We start from the raw sequence: 13,469 nt of genomic DNA on the forward strand, positions 1-13,469 counted from the left end.
TTTGGAACCAGGGCCCCACTCCTGCCCATAGGGGGTTGGCTCCTGCCCTGACCCAGCCTGCCCGCAATGTGTTTTCCCAGGCAGCCCTAGAAACAGTTACTGACAACATCTGGCAACAGCCTCACCCTACGCCTGGTCCTTTCAGGGCCCTCCTGGTCAAATTTGGGATTTTAGAAAAGCTTTAGACATGAATGTTAATCTCTGGTGCTGCTTTCTTTTTCTCTTCTAATTTTTTTTTTGACAGGTCAGGCTGCTCTGATACAAGGTCTCACCCTGCCTGCTACCACTCAACTGCCTACCAGCTTGGGTCCCTTTTTAAGCTCAGCTAACAGCACACTAATCCAGGGGTGTATGGAGTAAAAGCTTGAGCCAGCTCTTGTCAGGCAGCATGTGGCTCTGGCTCTACCTGATGGCCACATTTTGCTTTCTGGCCACAAGCAGTTTGGGGCAGGAGAGGAGCTCAGGCAGACAGCTCAGATCACAGCTCAGACCACCTCCCTCCTCCCCACACCCCCTCTGTAGATGCCTTTCCTCTCTCTCCTGCAACCTTTTTCTGTGCCCAGCTCGGCTGAATCTCACTGCAGAGCTGACATTGGTGTGGAGGAAGTGGGATTGGTGTTTTGTTAGACGGTGCTTTTCTCTCTTCCTCTCGGCTGGTATTGAACTGCAGAGGCAAAGAGCACTTACTGAAGATGGTGTCTCGGGTGAGATGTCTAACACAGGTCCCGACTGCTCAGCAGTCATTAAACATCTCAGGGAAGATGTTCCAGGAAGAGGAATGTTAACCTTGTGGTCCTGGACCAATTCCAGCTCGTTTAATTACAGTTTTCATCGCTGAAATTTGCTCTGCACTTTTGACCAGTTATGGGATTTTTTTTCCCCATCTCCTTGAAGTTGTTGAGCAGCCTTGCTACGAGCTGACACATTCCCCACACAAGCTGAAGTAATACAAAACTACAGCTGCTCCATCTCCCAAGTTTCTCAAATTCATTGTATTTTCTGATTACTTAACTATTCAGGATTCTGCAAAGTATCACCAGCTAATTATACAGAAACATTTTATCTGTTTAATCTGGATATATGTATATACGGATATGTATGTATAGTGCTGAATATACATGAGCCAAATACATGCTGTTTTGGGAAAGAGCATGACCTTTATCATTAATATAAATATAGATATAAATATAATACATAATCATACAGAAATATAAAAAGTAATTTGAAAAAATGCTGTGATGCAAGCTAAACAACCTACACAGTCCCTTATAATGAAAAACTGTGAGTATAAAGCTATATAAAAGCACTGCATGATTACATACACTCATATATGAGTGTATCTGTTTATATATATATATAAACTCTATGAAAGTGCATTAAGGTGTTTCAAACCTCACACCTTTGTATATGTGGGATGAATCTCCCCCTTCAGCAAGCCTTGGCAAACAGTCCAGGGTTATTAAGGAAGTGTTCAAGGCCAGGTTGGATGGGGTTTGGAGCAACCTGGTCTAGTGGAAGGTGTCCTTACCCATGGCAGGGGTGTGGAACCAGATGAGTTTTTAGGGTCTCTTCCAAGCCAAAATTCTATGATTCCATGGAGAGGCAGCAAAATGCCACTGAACCCAGCTCATGTCAGAGACCAGACCCCAGCCAGAGGATGGATGTGTCCCTGCCCCACAGAAAGCCTGGAGAAGGTTGGTTTGGGCTTGGGGTGTCTCTCCAGCACAGGGAGTTGTTAATGAGGTGATTCGGAGAGAGAGACTCTTTGTTAGGAACTGCAGTGATAGGACAAGGAGTAATGGGTACAAATTGAAAGAGTGGAAACTTATGTGAAATATTATGAAGAAATTCTTCCCTGTGAGGGTGGGGAAGCCCTGGCACAGGTTGCCCAGAGAAGCTGTGGCTGCCCCTGGATCCCTGGAAGTGTCCAAGGCCAGGCTGGACAGGGAGCAACCGGGGGTAGTGAAAGGTGTCTCTGCACATGGCAGGGGCTGGAACTGGGTAATCTTTAAAGTCCCTTCCAGCCCAAACCATCCTGGGATTCCATGTAGAGGCAGCAAAAGGCCACTGAACCAAGCCCATGTCAGTGACCAAGAACCGGGCCGTGGGGTGGACCTGCCCCTGCCCACAGAAAGCCCGGATCCCCGCGGCTCGGGGGGTTGTTAGTGCGGCGATGCGGCCCCGGGGCCGGCACAGAGCGGTTTAACCGCCCGGAGCCCCTCGGCCGGGGCCGCTCCCTCACACCTGCCCGCGCTGCGCTGCGCTGCGCTGCCCGCCCTGGCCCGCAGGCGGCGCCGCGCGGCCGCCGTTGCCGCCCCCGCCTCGCGCCCCGGACCGCGGCGGGGCGGCCGCGCCCGGCGGAGCTGCCGGGGGAGGCAGCGGCCGGCGCGGCTCCCGCCCCGCCCCGCCCCGCGTCCCCGCCATCCCCGCCCCGCCGGCCCCGCCCCGGAGGCCGGCACGCTGGCTCGCTCGCTGCCGGGGAACATGGCCGAAGTCGGGGAGGACAGTAGTGGGGCGCGGGCTCTGCTGGCGCTGCGCTCGGCACCCTGCAGCCCCGCCGCCGCGCCCCCTCCCGGGCCGCCGCCCCCGGCCGCGCCGCCCGCCGCCTGCGCCGGGCCGGTGCTGGCGCGGCTGCAGGGCCGCGAGTTCGAGTTCCTCATGCGGCAGCCGGCCGTCACCATAGGCCGCAACTCCTCGCAGGGCTCGGTGGACGTCAACATGGGGCACTCCAGCTTCATCTCGCGGCGGCACCTGCAGCTCAGCTTCCAGGAGCCGCACTTCTACCTGCGCTGCCTTGGCAAGAACGGCGTCTTCGTGGACGGCGCCTTCCAGCGCCGCGGCGGCCCGGCCCTGCAGCTCCCGCCGCAGTGAGTGCCGGGGGCCGGGGACGGCGGGGCCGGGCCCGCTCCGCAGGGCAGGAACGGCCCCAGGGGCCGGAGAGGGACCCTCTGTCCCGGGGAGGGGACGTGGGGCTGGGCGGAGCGGGAGCTCCTTCAGGAGGGGACGGCGAGGGGATCCCTCGCCCCACCGCGCAGACGGTGAGCTGCCTGTGTCCCATGCAGGGGATGTGGGTCTGCCAGGAGAAGGGCCTGAGGTGATGGTGAGGGACCACAGCTGATGAAGGAAACAGGGGTCAAGGATCCCCCTGCCCACCAAGGGTCAGAGGGCATGGTGAGGGTCTGCCTCTGAAGAAGGTGGAGGGCTTGAGATAGCGGTGAGGGATCTCCTTGCTCACGGAGAGCCTGAAGGGACAGTTAAGGTCCCCTCCCTTGAAGCTGGTCACAGTGGGTGAGGGACACTCACCTGGTGGAGGGCCTGAGGTGGCAGTGAGGGACATCTGCCTGTTGGCGACTTCAGCATCAACAAGGGATGTCCTCGCCTTCCCGGCCTTGCTGCTGTCCGTGGCTGACAAAGGGATCGTGTTCATCGGGACTGGGGCTGCTCACTCTGCGGGAACCATGCCTGGGGAAAAAGTGTGAAGAAGTGTGAGCCCCTCGCTGCAGGGTATCCCCCATGGTCATCGTCCTCCATGCCTGCCTGCAGACAGACTCATGTTCAACTGGTGGCCCTTAAGGGTTTCAAAAAGACAGAGAAGGAGGGACTCTCAGTGGGCTAGAACTTGCTACACCCAAGGCTTGTCTTCGTTGGAAAAGATCTAGTGGAAAAAGTTGGAAACCACTTTGCCAGAGTGCTTACTTAAGGGTTGGCAGGTTAGGTGGTGTTCCTGGTGCCTCTCTGGAGCAGCAGAAAAAAGGAGTCAGGCCAGGCTGGGAGTGATGCTGCTCACCAGGACAGCAGGTGCCCAAGGTGTCTTTGCTTCCTTAAGGAAGAGGAGAAGGGTGCAGAAGGGTTTGCTATGCTACCAGGGTCTGTGTTCTGTTAGACTCTTGCAGAAAGAAGAACGAGGTTGATGTTAAGCTATTTCTTCCTCTGAAAACATTGTTTATGGTTGCTGAGTACTGTCCAGCAACTGCAGTGCTTCACCCCAGGGCAGCAGCATGGTAGTGGTGGGTGATGTAATTCCTGTGTGCATCTCCTCAGGTTGTACCAGACAGACTGTGCCTAATGCCCTCTCTGAGTGGAAACGCGCTGTAAAGGCAGGAGACTGGGGGTTTGTTGTTTGTACAAAACATCTCTTTGCATCTGTCACGTTTTGGCTTTGGTACTGTTTACCTCCAGCACCAGGGTCCTGGAGTTATCCCTCTCTTGCCAGCCTGTCGCTCAGGGGAGGGTTTTTTAATTACTCATTTCCTCTGCAGGCTGCTTCATTTTGTACTTAGTAATTTAGTTATAGCTCCCTAGCTGCTCACTCTCTGAGGCGTTTTGGTTTGTAATGTGTTTCATTTTCTATAAGAGATGTCCTTTAGTGTCTGTTTAATTAATCTGGCTTTGTAAAACAAGACCACCTGAAGCCCTGGGCACTTCTGTTGTCATTCCCTCTGGCTCTGGTGTCTGTGCAAGCTCTCTCCTCCCTGCCATTCATTCTGTTTCTTCACTTGGTTAATTATAAGCATTGTGATAGAAAACTATGTCAAGCAGCAACCTCGTTGCTTATTTCTATCCCCTTTGCTCCTGACTCCTGGAGTGGGAATGGCAACTTTCCTTCTGCATCCCTTTAAAGGGAGGAGTTTAATGTACACTTACGAACTGTACACAATAAGGCATCCTCATAGCTTGGCTGCTGTTTGAGCTACATAAATAAACTTGGTGCTCCTCCCTTTCTGACTTCCAGAGTAGGAAAATGTTTTGCATCAATCTAGAGGAATTTGCCCCCTTGCTTCTATCAGGTAAACAACTTACTGGCCAGTCAAGGGTTTGTAACCCAGACCAGGAAGAAGAAAATCTTGTTGAAGCTTGGTGTACACAGTCTTGATTGAGGCTTGAAACTCTGCTGTTGTCTCATTATCTCCACTCTTGAAAAATCAGACAATTCCCTCCAAGTCACCCTCTTCACTTGCACACACACAAAAATCTCCTCTCCCCAGTAAACACAAAGTGCCATTTCTTTTCTGTACAGAAACCTGTGTGCTTCCTGCCAGCTGATGTCAGGAGGACAGAGTGAGGACGGGTTGTAGTACACAGACTTTACACGATGTTTTCTGCATGTTATGGTAACACTCCTGCCCTGTTTGATACAGCCACACCTTCTCTGTGTACCAGCAGGATGTACAGTTTATATTAAGTTTCAGGAATTAGTGATCATTCCATTCAGTGTTTTAGAGGGAGGCCCTTGTGATGTGGGGAGCTCTTGCTGGTAATATTTTAAGAACCAGTTGTTTGCATGGTTGTCCTCCCTTTTTTCCCCCCCACACCTGCAAAGGACGGCAGAAATGTGCAAAGTGCTGTTTGCTTTGGACCACTGCAGTCACTGCTGCTGTTACATTACAAGCAAAGGAAATGCTTGTGCATCATGAGATCATGAATGGAAGCAGAGGGTTCCAGGAAAAAGTGTCTTTCAGTTTAGTTCATACAATTGGCTAAAAAATAGTTGCTGAGCTCATAAATTCTGTTTTCTGAGGTTCTGTCTCACTTCACTATTTCTGTATAGAACTTCTCTTTTCTAAGTTTAGAAGTAATTCCTGAAATGTACAGAAGATCTTGTCAGGAGGGGTGGGGAAGGAAGGAAAGGGGGAGTTCGAGACATCTCTTGAAGGCTGTACTTACCTCCTGTCTCAACAGCCCTACTCAAAATCGAGGGCTTTTGAAAATCTTTGTATCACTTCCTCCATCATCGTGGTGTGTGTGGATTATCTGCTGTAGCCAGGATTTTACTGCTGGGCAGGAGTATCATATTCCACAGCTGTGTTGTTACGGGAGGTTGTATTTCACAGATGTGACGACATAACTATACCATATAATTAAACAATAATAACCAACAAAGAGGACATTTCCTAGAGGTTAATGACACTTAGGAACAAAGTGGGTGGAAGAGTGGAGGGCCTATGGTACAGCTGAAGATCCTTAATCAGTTTAATTAATAAGTGCCACAGTGCAGCAGACATTACAAATACGAATCAAGATGAAATGATGGAAGTACTTACATCAAAAATAAGTGCTTCAAATCAAATTAAGGATTTGCTAGAAACTCTTTTTATAGCTTGTGATGTTTTTTTAGCTGTGCTGGTGGGAGCTGGAAATCTGTAGATAAATATCTGGGTATAAGATACCCAGAGAGAAAGAGAGGAACTCAAAACTACCAGGAGAATATGCACTAGATTTAAAAAACTATGGATACCAGAAAAAGTGTAAGATAGAGCAGGAACTATTAACTGGAGTATTTTTTCCTGTTGAAGACAGTAGTTTCTTCAAATTTACAGTGTAATCAGGTGTTTACAGGATCAGGCTAATGATGAATTATTAACTTTTTCTTTGTTGTCTTCAAAATTGACTCAGTCTTAAAAATAATTGGCAACAAGAAGTTAGGGGCTTTCAGTAACTAAAGTAAGCATTTGTTTGGTTATTTATTTATTTTATGCCTCAGAACAGAAGGAACTGTTAACAGCTGAAAGTTAAACTTGCTAACCTGAATTTTAATCAGCTATGAGTCAGGTCTTCAGATGCTCCTAAATACAAAAGTTCTATTGACTACAACCTGCAAATGTTGCTTGAGCATAGCCTGATAATAGCACTTGAGCCTTTTGAACTGTGAGCTCAATAGATTGGAAAATGATGCTTGTCTGGGAACGTTTCATGGGATATTTGCTTATTGCTTCTGTGACCATTTAGAAATTTTGCAGTAGTGTAATTAATGGAGCCTGAAGTTGGCGTTTTTCAGTGTAAATGGATTGTTTCAGTATGAGATTTCTAAGCATAAAAACAAGTTTTTAAACCTGTAGTTCTTTTAGCATTTAGGAAATAAATGGAGGAGCTTTTTTAGTTTGAGAATAAATACAAGAGAAGTAAATACATGGATGTATGAAACCGTATTAAAACACGGAGTTAAAAAAAATATGTATATAACCCCCATTATAAATTGAAAACTTACCATGCATGTCAAGTTTTATTAAGAGCATGCTGCTTTATTTATAATGGGATTTTTCTAGGTGCTCAATAAACTTGACAAAAATAAATACTTCAATACTCTGACCACACACCAAGGTGCTGATCCTGCAGAATTTTACCCGTGCATTGATCTTTCCATATTGTGAGTACACAAGTTCCCTTCAGTGTTTGGGTAGTGGAGGTGTCTCAGCAACTGGGGTTTAGTAATTAGAAAATGGAGAGTTAGATCCAGTTTCTTAGGGACATAGCTGTACAGTCTATTAGCCAGAAACTCGGCACTAATTCAAGTTTAAAAAAATGCCATATTCTAGAAAAATGGAGATGTGCACAATGCACTGCAGTGTTTTGGTGACCTCACCAACCACTCGAGCTCCATTCTTGTGGTTGGAGCGATGCCATCACGGTGGGTACGAGGGAGGGTGTCCTTACATCTGGGGGCAGCTGCACACCCTGTGTGCACACACTAAGGAAATGCTTTGACCACATAACCACGACTGCAGAACTAGTTGTTTCTGAAATGCTGCATATGTATGTTGTCTCTGGTAACTCGTTAGGTAGTTTTCCTTCTTAAATATTGCATTATCTGCATTTGCAACTTTTCTTTTTTGTTCTTTGTTTGAAATACGCTGTTTGCTGTGCTACAGCTTGTGGATGGTGGTTTTACTCTTGCTAGAAACCCTTTAAAGATTTGCTTTCTTAGTGCTTCATCTTGTATTTTTCATGCTCTTACTTAATTTCAAAGACTCTCTTTGAGAACAGGTTTTTTTAGTGCACAGCAAGATGTGATAAAGGATTACCTGATTTTAATTATGGAATTCATGTCAAGTAATAATTTTTGGCTAAGCAGCTCAATTTGTCATGAGTTATATTAAACGTTTAAGGGAAAGTTTCTCTCATGTGAAACTGCTGCTCAATTTGTTGATTCAAAAATAGCTGTGCTGTAAGTCAGGTTGTGAGTATAAACTAAGGTTATGCAAAACTCAGTGTATGTCCTTATGGATTCTTTTAAACCAGGCTTGGTTCAGCTTAGCTGATGTGTTGATTATGAAAAGATGAATCTAACAAGAACATGCCACACTTGTCTTGTACAGTTTTGTGTGGAGTCTCAGCTATAAAGTCATAAATGTGGATTCAAGTTGTGCTGGTGTAACTTCTTTGTGCTAGCAAACTCTTAATCATGGCATGTATCTTTAGGTGACTGTGGGATCCTTCCTGTGGGTACTGTTGTGTTTTCATATAAATCTAGAGGATGAATGAGTGTGAAAGTTTTTGCTTTTCTGAAAATGGGGTCTAAAAATGATGAAATCTTTAGTAATTCATATCTTAGTTATTTAGGTGCCAGCTGTGTGAGCATACTCACTGTAGAGCATCTGTCCTGGTAACAAATCAAAATATGCTGTTTGCTTTTTTTTAGCCCCTGCCCTCCCCGAAAACGTGATAGGCAGCCTTGCACTGAATCACTGAAAGCATAAATGACAACCAGATTAATGTGCTTGTTGTCTTTGTAAGCAAGCTCCCAGTAACTGCTCCGCTGGCCATTTGGCGTCAGAGCTGTTCTGTGGGACGCCAAATTCTCTTGCTCGGTGTTGCAGTTTCCTGGAGGAGTAGATGTGGCAACAGGATGTTGGTAGAGAACAGGAAACTACTTGAATTTGCCACTTATGCCATGCAAATAAAGGCTTATTGGTGGCCCAGGTGTGGTAATTAGTGTCTGTTGTTGAGAGGAGTTCGTGCAGTGGTGGCAGAGAGTGGAGCCAGAGAGGATTTGGGGGCTGCTGTGTGACACGGTGGGGTGACAAAGGGGACAGGCTGGTGAGGTGCTTGTTAAACCACTCCGATCTGACAGTTCCCTCCAGCTGGCTTTCGTATTCTGGGGGGATCTCTGCTAGCACTCAGCCCCATATCAGCTCCTCTGGCATGTGGTGATGTACTTTGAGCTCCTTCTAGCTCAGTGTCGGAGCAGTGTCTGGGTGTTCTGCCGTCAGAGCGATGGGGCTCTGTAACCAGAAATGCTTCACAGACCAAGCTTGACCTCACTGCTGGTTAGACATGATGAGACAGCTTTCCTTTCCAATCCAAGTGGAAATGTGGTTAAAAAAAGAAAAATCATGTGCTTTTGAGCTGGTGGTGTTAATGAAAAGGGAGAAATTTTCTCCGTTTCTTTTAGTACAGATTCTTTCTTTTTCCTTAATAGCCATCCAGAGCACAGAGGCTTCTCTCACATGTAGCCATGTCCAACACCAGCTTTGTTTTATTATCTTTGGTTCAGTCCCTGTACATCCAATAGTTTCCTGAGATTGCAGACTCATGACTAGGATATCCACTGTAAAGAAAGAAAAGTATGGAAGTGAAATGTGCTGTAAAGCTTAGTCCACGATGCATCAGGTGGTGGTCTTTGTTCTCTTACTGTTGCATATGCTTTGCAACAAATGCCTAAGAAGTCCCTTGAGCTTCTGCAGTGTTTTCTGACAGGTAAACTTAGGTTAGAATGTTGTTTTATGCATCTGAAATGGCTGATGGGCCCTTATGTAACTGAATGCAAGACTGAACCCAAGGAAAATGTGGAGCTGAAGGTCTGAGTGTCATTTTGCAGTGATTTTTTTTGGATTTTTTTTTTTTTTTTTTGACAAATTTGTAAGATGAAAAAGCTGAAGCATTTTTTTCTGTCTCCTGAATGTGAGCTATGACAAGACATCTTGATGTACTTCCAGACATGGTTAATCGACTAATTGTGAGTACAAATTATTGTCTGGTCTTAATGCATTCACTTCAGTCAATAATTGAGTATTAATCACTGAACTGTTTTTTCAAGTATTTATAGGTCTCCCTATTTCAGTTGACTGCAGACTCCTCATAAAAGCAGATTGATGAGATACTTATAGAGCAGATGAATTTCTCCCTTAAGTAAATCTGAGTGAAAATTTCCATCCAATTGTATATTCTTTGTTTTCATAGTACAAATACCATTTTACTGATGTCTATTCACTCTTGTCCACGAGTGCTTTTTGCTAGTAATTCACATCTTTGGTTTCTTCAAAACAACTCAGTAAATGCATGTGTACATTCCTTCTGCATGGCACTTAATTTTTATGAGATACATATTTTATTGGACAGTAAAACATTTAAGTATCTTAATGGCCTAATTAATACTCTGTATCCACTTCTGTCATGTGTATTTTGCTCTTCGTTATCCTTCTGCTCCTTTTTTCATGTCCTCGTGCATTTTTTATCATAAAAATTTCAAGCAGTCTTGAGAGAGCAGTCTATTACAAGGCTGTTCTTTGAATATTCAGCAATTCTAAGATTTGATTGATAGTCCCTTCCCTCCCATCCTGTCTATTTTTAGTAACTTAAAAGTGAGTTTAATTTCTTGGGTTGTCGTTTGTTGTATATGCACAATTTACTTTGGTGGTTTTCCTCCCTCCTTTAAATGTACCAGATATGTAATTTTCATGTTCTTTGAGGATATCTTGACAGTTGGGGAGAAATAATGTAGAAGTTAATTGGGAGCTCTGCCTTAGCTGAAGGAGTAAAGATGGACAGTCTTTGTCTGGTTCTGTTAATATATGCTGTGTGATTAGGATAAGAGGAGGAGTAGAAGGAAACTTTCAGCACACTGTTAGCACTTATTATCCTGCTCCAAGAATCTTCTAGCCTAAGAGCCTGTTTTCATGTAAAAGTGCAATCTGCTTCATTTTTTAGGACAGAATGAGGAGACAAAAAGCCTTGCAGAGGTGGTGTAAGCACTGTGGAAAAGGATGTCCCTCCATCTCTCTCTGAAATACAACCTTGGAACTGTACCCCTTTTTTCTGCTTCATGCCACTTCAAGGAGAGCTTTGGGAAATCTTCCCACACAAACTGTTTTAATCTTCTATCTCCCTTTAGGCCACATACAGAAGCCACCAACAGTTTGTCTAAGCAGGACTGGACTCCCTGCAGAGCCAGTTTGTGCACTTGCTGAAGGAATTGTTCTTGAGCAACTTCAGGCCTTTCCTCTCTCGAGGGTATAAGAACTCTGGACTCTTACACACTCGGAATCCTGATTGTGTGGGAGGAGAAAAGGACTAGACACAGAAAGCAAATTTTGTTTCTATCTGATGGGTAGACCAAAAAGGATTTTGCTTTTCATATTCAGTTTGAGGCGTAACCCAAACTAGTAAGGGTAGGCTCTTGGTGTGGGAGATGTGCCAACTGCTATTTATTTATTGATCTTGTTCCTTTTTTTACTTGTCTCATGGCTGGCGTAAAGTGGTGCTGGTGGCTGCCTGCCCACCATGTGTAAAGGGGTGTTGACTGTCAACAAGCCTGGCAATTGGGTAGCTTTGCCTCCTGCCTTGTCCATTCAGCTGGATAATTACTATGGCTCTTCTTTTCCCATGTCTCCCTCAGACACCATCTAATGAGGCAAGATAATGAAACTGTTTTAGTCCTGGGAAGACCTGCAAAGGAAGTCAAAGGCTGGCTGCTAATGCCTTTATGGAATATTAAGGCAAGCACTGAAGTTTCCTTCAGGCATAGGAATTTTTAGGAGAAAATTCCTGATTGTTAGTGGTTCAATAAAAGGATTGCTATCATTTTTTGTGTGTATTTTGTGTAAACAAGGCATATGCAAACTGGCTGTTGAAAATAGGCACAGTCGAGTAATTTAGACTTGCACATCATCTGTTTACAATCATGTGTCCCAGAGCGATGCTCACTGCGAACAGCCACGGGATGAAGCTGGGAAACAAGTTTGTTTTGATGGATATTGATTCTGAATCTGAGGTCCCTAGTCACCAAGTGGGTGCATCCTCTTCTCTAAGACGCTACAATTTCTTCTCAATTTCTTCCTGCTTTGTTCTCCATTGCAAGAATGAGAATTCCTATTAAAAAAACCTATAGCAGAGAAGGGCCAGAATTGTGTTCCCCAAAAAGCTGATACTGCAAACTGTGAAGTTCGTATAAATCTTCCAGGTAAGGTACATCCATTGAAGTAAAATGTTTCCCTAATTCTGTATATTCTCTTGAAGCAAAGGAAAGGGAGTATTAAACTATGCCAGTAGTATGACAAGGTAACTCTAAAATGTTCCTAATTTAAAAATAATGAAACCACTGTGGTGACAACTTCCACATGTGCTGCGTTTTGCAAGAGTCATTGTCACTTCAGTTGGTTAAACTCTTTGCAAGGATTAAACCCCTCAGCACAGTTGTATATACTGGCAGGATTTAAAATACCTTAGAAATCTTGTGATTGTTTTATATTGTTTGCAGTCTTAAACCATCTCCTGCTAGGTGGTCTTTCACAAGCCAATTCAGTGCATCATCATCTGAATCATAGTAAAATTATTCTCTTCTTTAGTAGAGGGAGGGAAGGTTGTGCCTGGGATTCTCTTTTAACCTTTATTTTAAATGTCAGTATTTGGAAGGATGCAGGTGGATGTCACTTTTGTAGACACTTGTGTAAGAGGCTCTGTGTTGCCCCAAATGTTTATTTGGCTCTGAGTCTAGAAGTTGTCAGCTTTTAAAACATTTAAACTACCCTCAGAGCTGTTTTAAAACAGTAATCCTGGGTTCCTCTACTGGGTATTGAATGGGTTGTGAAATGTCTTCAGAGGGAGCGGAACGGACTTGTGTGAACATTTTGCAAAGTCTTAACTCCATATGGGTACTTTTTTATAAAGTACATAAATAGTACATTAGCTTTTCCAAATCACTTTCTAAATGAACTGAACCAGCCTCAAAGGAAAATACATCATAGTCATGCTCTGCGTGTTAGAGCCCTCTTAGAGAGTCTGATTGAATTCAAAGGTTAGTACCATCCCACACACAGGCTTTTTCTGGCATATATATGTGGAAATTAGGATTTTTTCCTGAGCTTTACTGAGGTGATTTTGTTTTGCACAGCCTTCCCTAATGTGTTTATAGGTAGTTCCCTGGCTTTGGAAGGGTGAGTCTGCTAAATGGCTTGTGAGACCTTTCAAGGTATTGGGCTGGCTACTTGAAAGCAAACCCTACTAAGATGAATGGCCCATTAGAAGAAAGTTGATGGCATTGTAAATGAGATTTTACATGAGAATCAAACTGCTCTAGTGTATCCAGCAAAGATGCTGAAACAAGTGCCTCTCTCTGAAAAGGTTATTAGGAGATTTTATGAACTGCTATTTTAACGATTAGTTTTCCCTTATTCTCTCGGGTATAAAAATTTCCCAAGAGTCTGGATACTTGTACTAATAAAGAGTCTTCTCAAGGAAATGGGAGTTAAAATGAAAATGGGGATAGAACTGAAGTTGCTGCTTGCCTGTGGCAGCAGTGGACAGACTTGTGTGGTAAAAGGGGCAGGATGTGCAGCCAGCTGAAAGTTCCATGGCAGTTAAGCAAAGATTTAAAATTCTTGGTATTGAGTGAGGTATGGAAATGAATAACCAGTGCTCCTTGTAGAGGCCAATTGTGGCCCTGCAGTTAGTTCCATACTGTCAGTACATATTTA

The 13,469-nt window shown here is 44.8% G+C and overlaps 1 protein-coding gene across 1 annotated transcript in view; it reads left to right on the forward strand.

The window, feature by feature from the left end:
- Positions 1-2,484: 2,484 nt before the first annotated feature.
- FOXK1 (forkhead box K1) overlaps positions 2,485-13,469 on the forward strand; it is a gene marked incomplete at its 5' end in the record, with an annotated part of 56,290 nt that continues 45,305 nt past the window's right edge. The window contains one exon of the mRNA XM_082292008.1: positions 2,485-2,867. Within this exon, the coding sequence (XP_082148134.1) occupies positions 2,485-2,867 (383 nt within the window). The remainder of the gene's footprint in view (positions 2,868-13,469) is intronic.

Source organism: Coloeus monedula, assembly GCF_965178545.1.
Source record: "Coloeus monedula genome assembly, chromosome: 16".
Classification (NCBI taxonomy): Eukaryota; Metazoa; Chordata; class Aves; order Passeriformes; family Corvidae; genus Coloeus; species Coloeus monedula.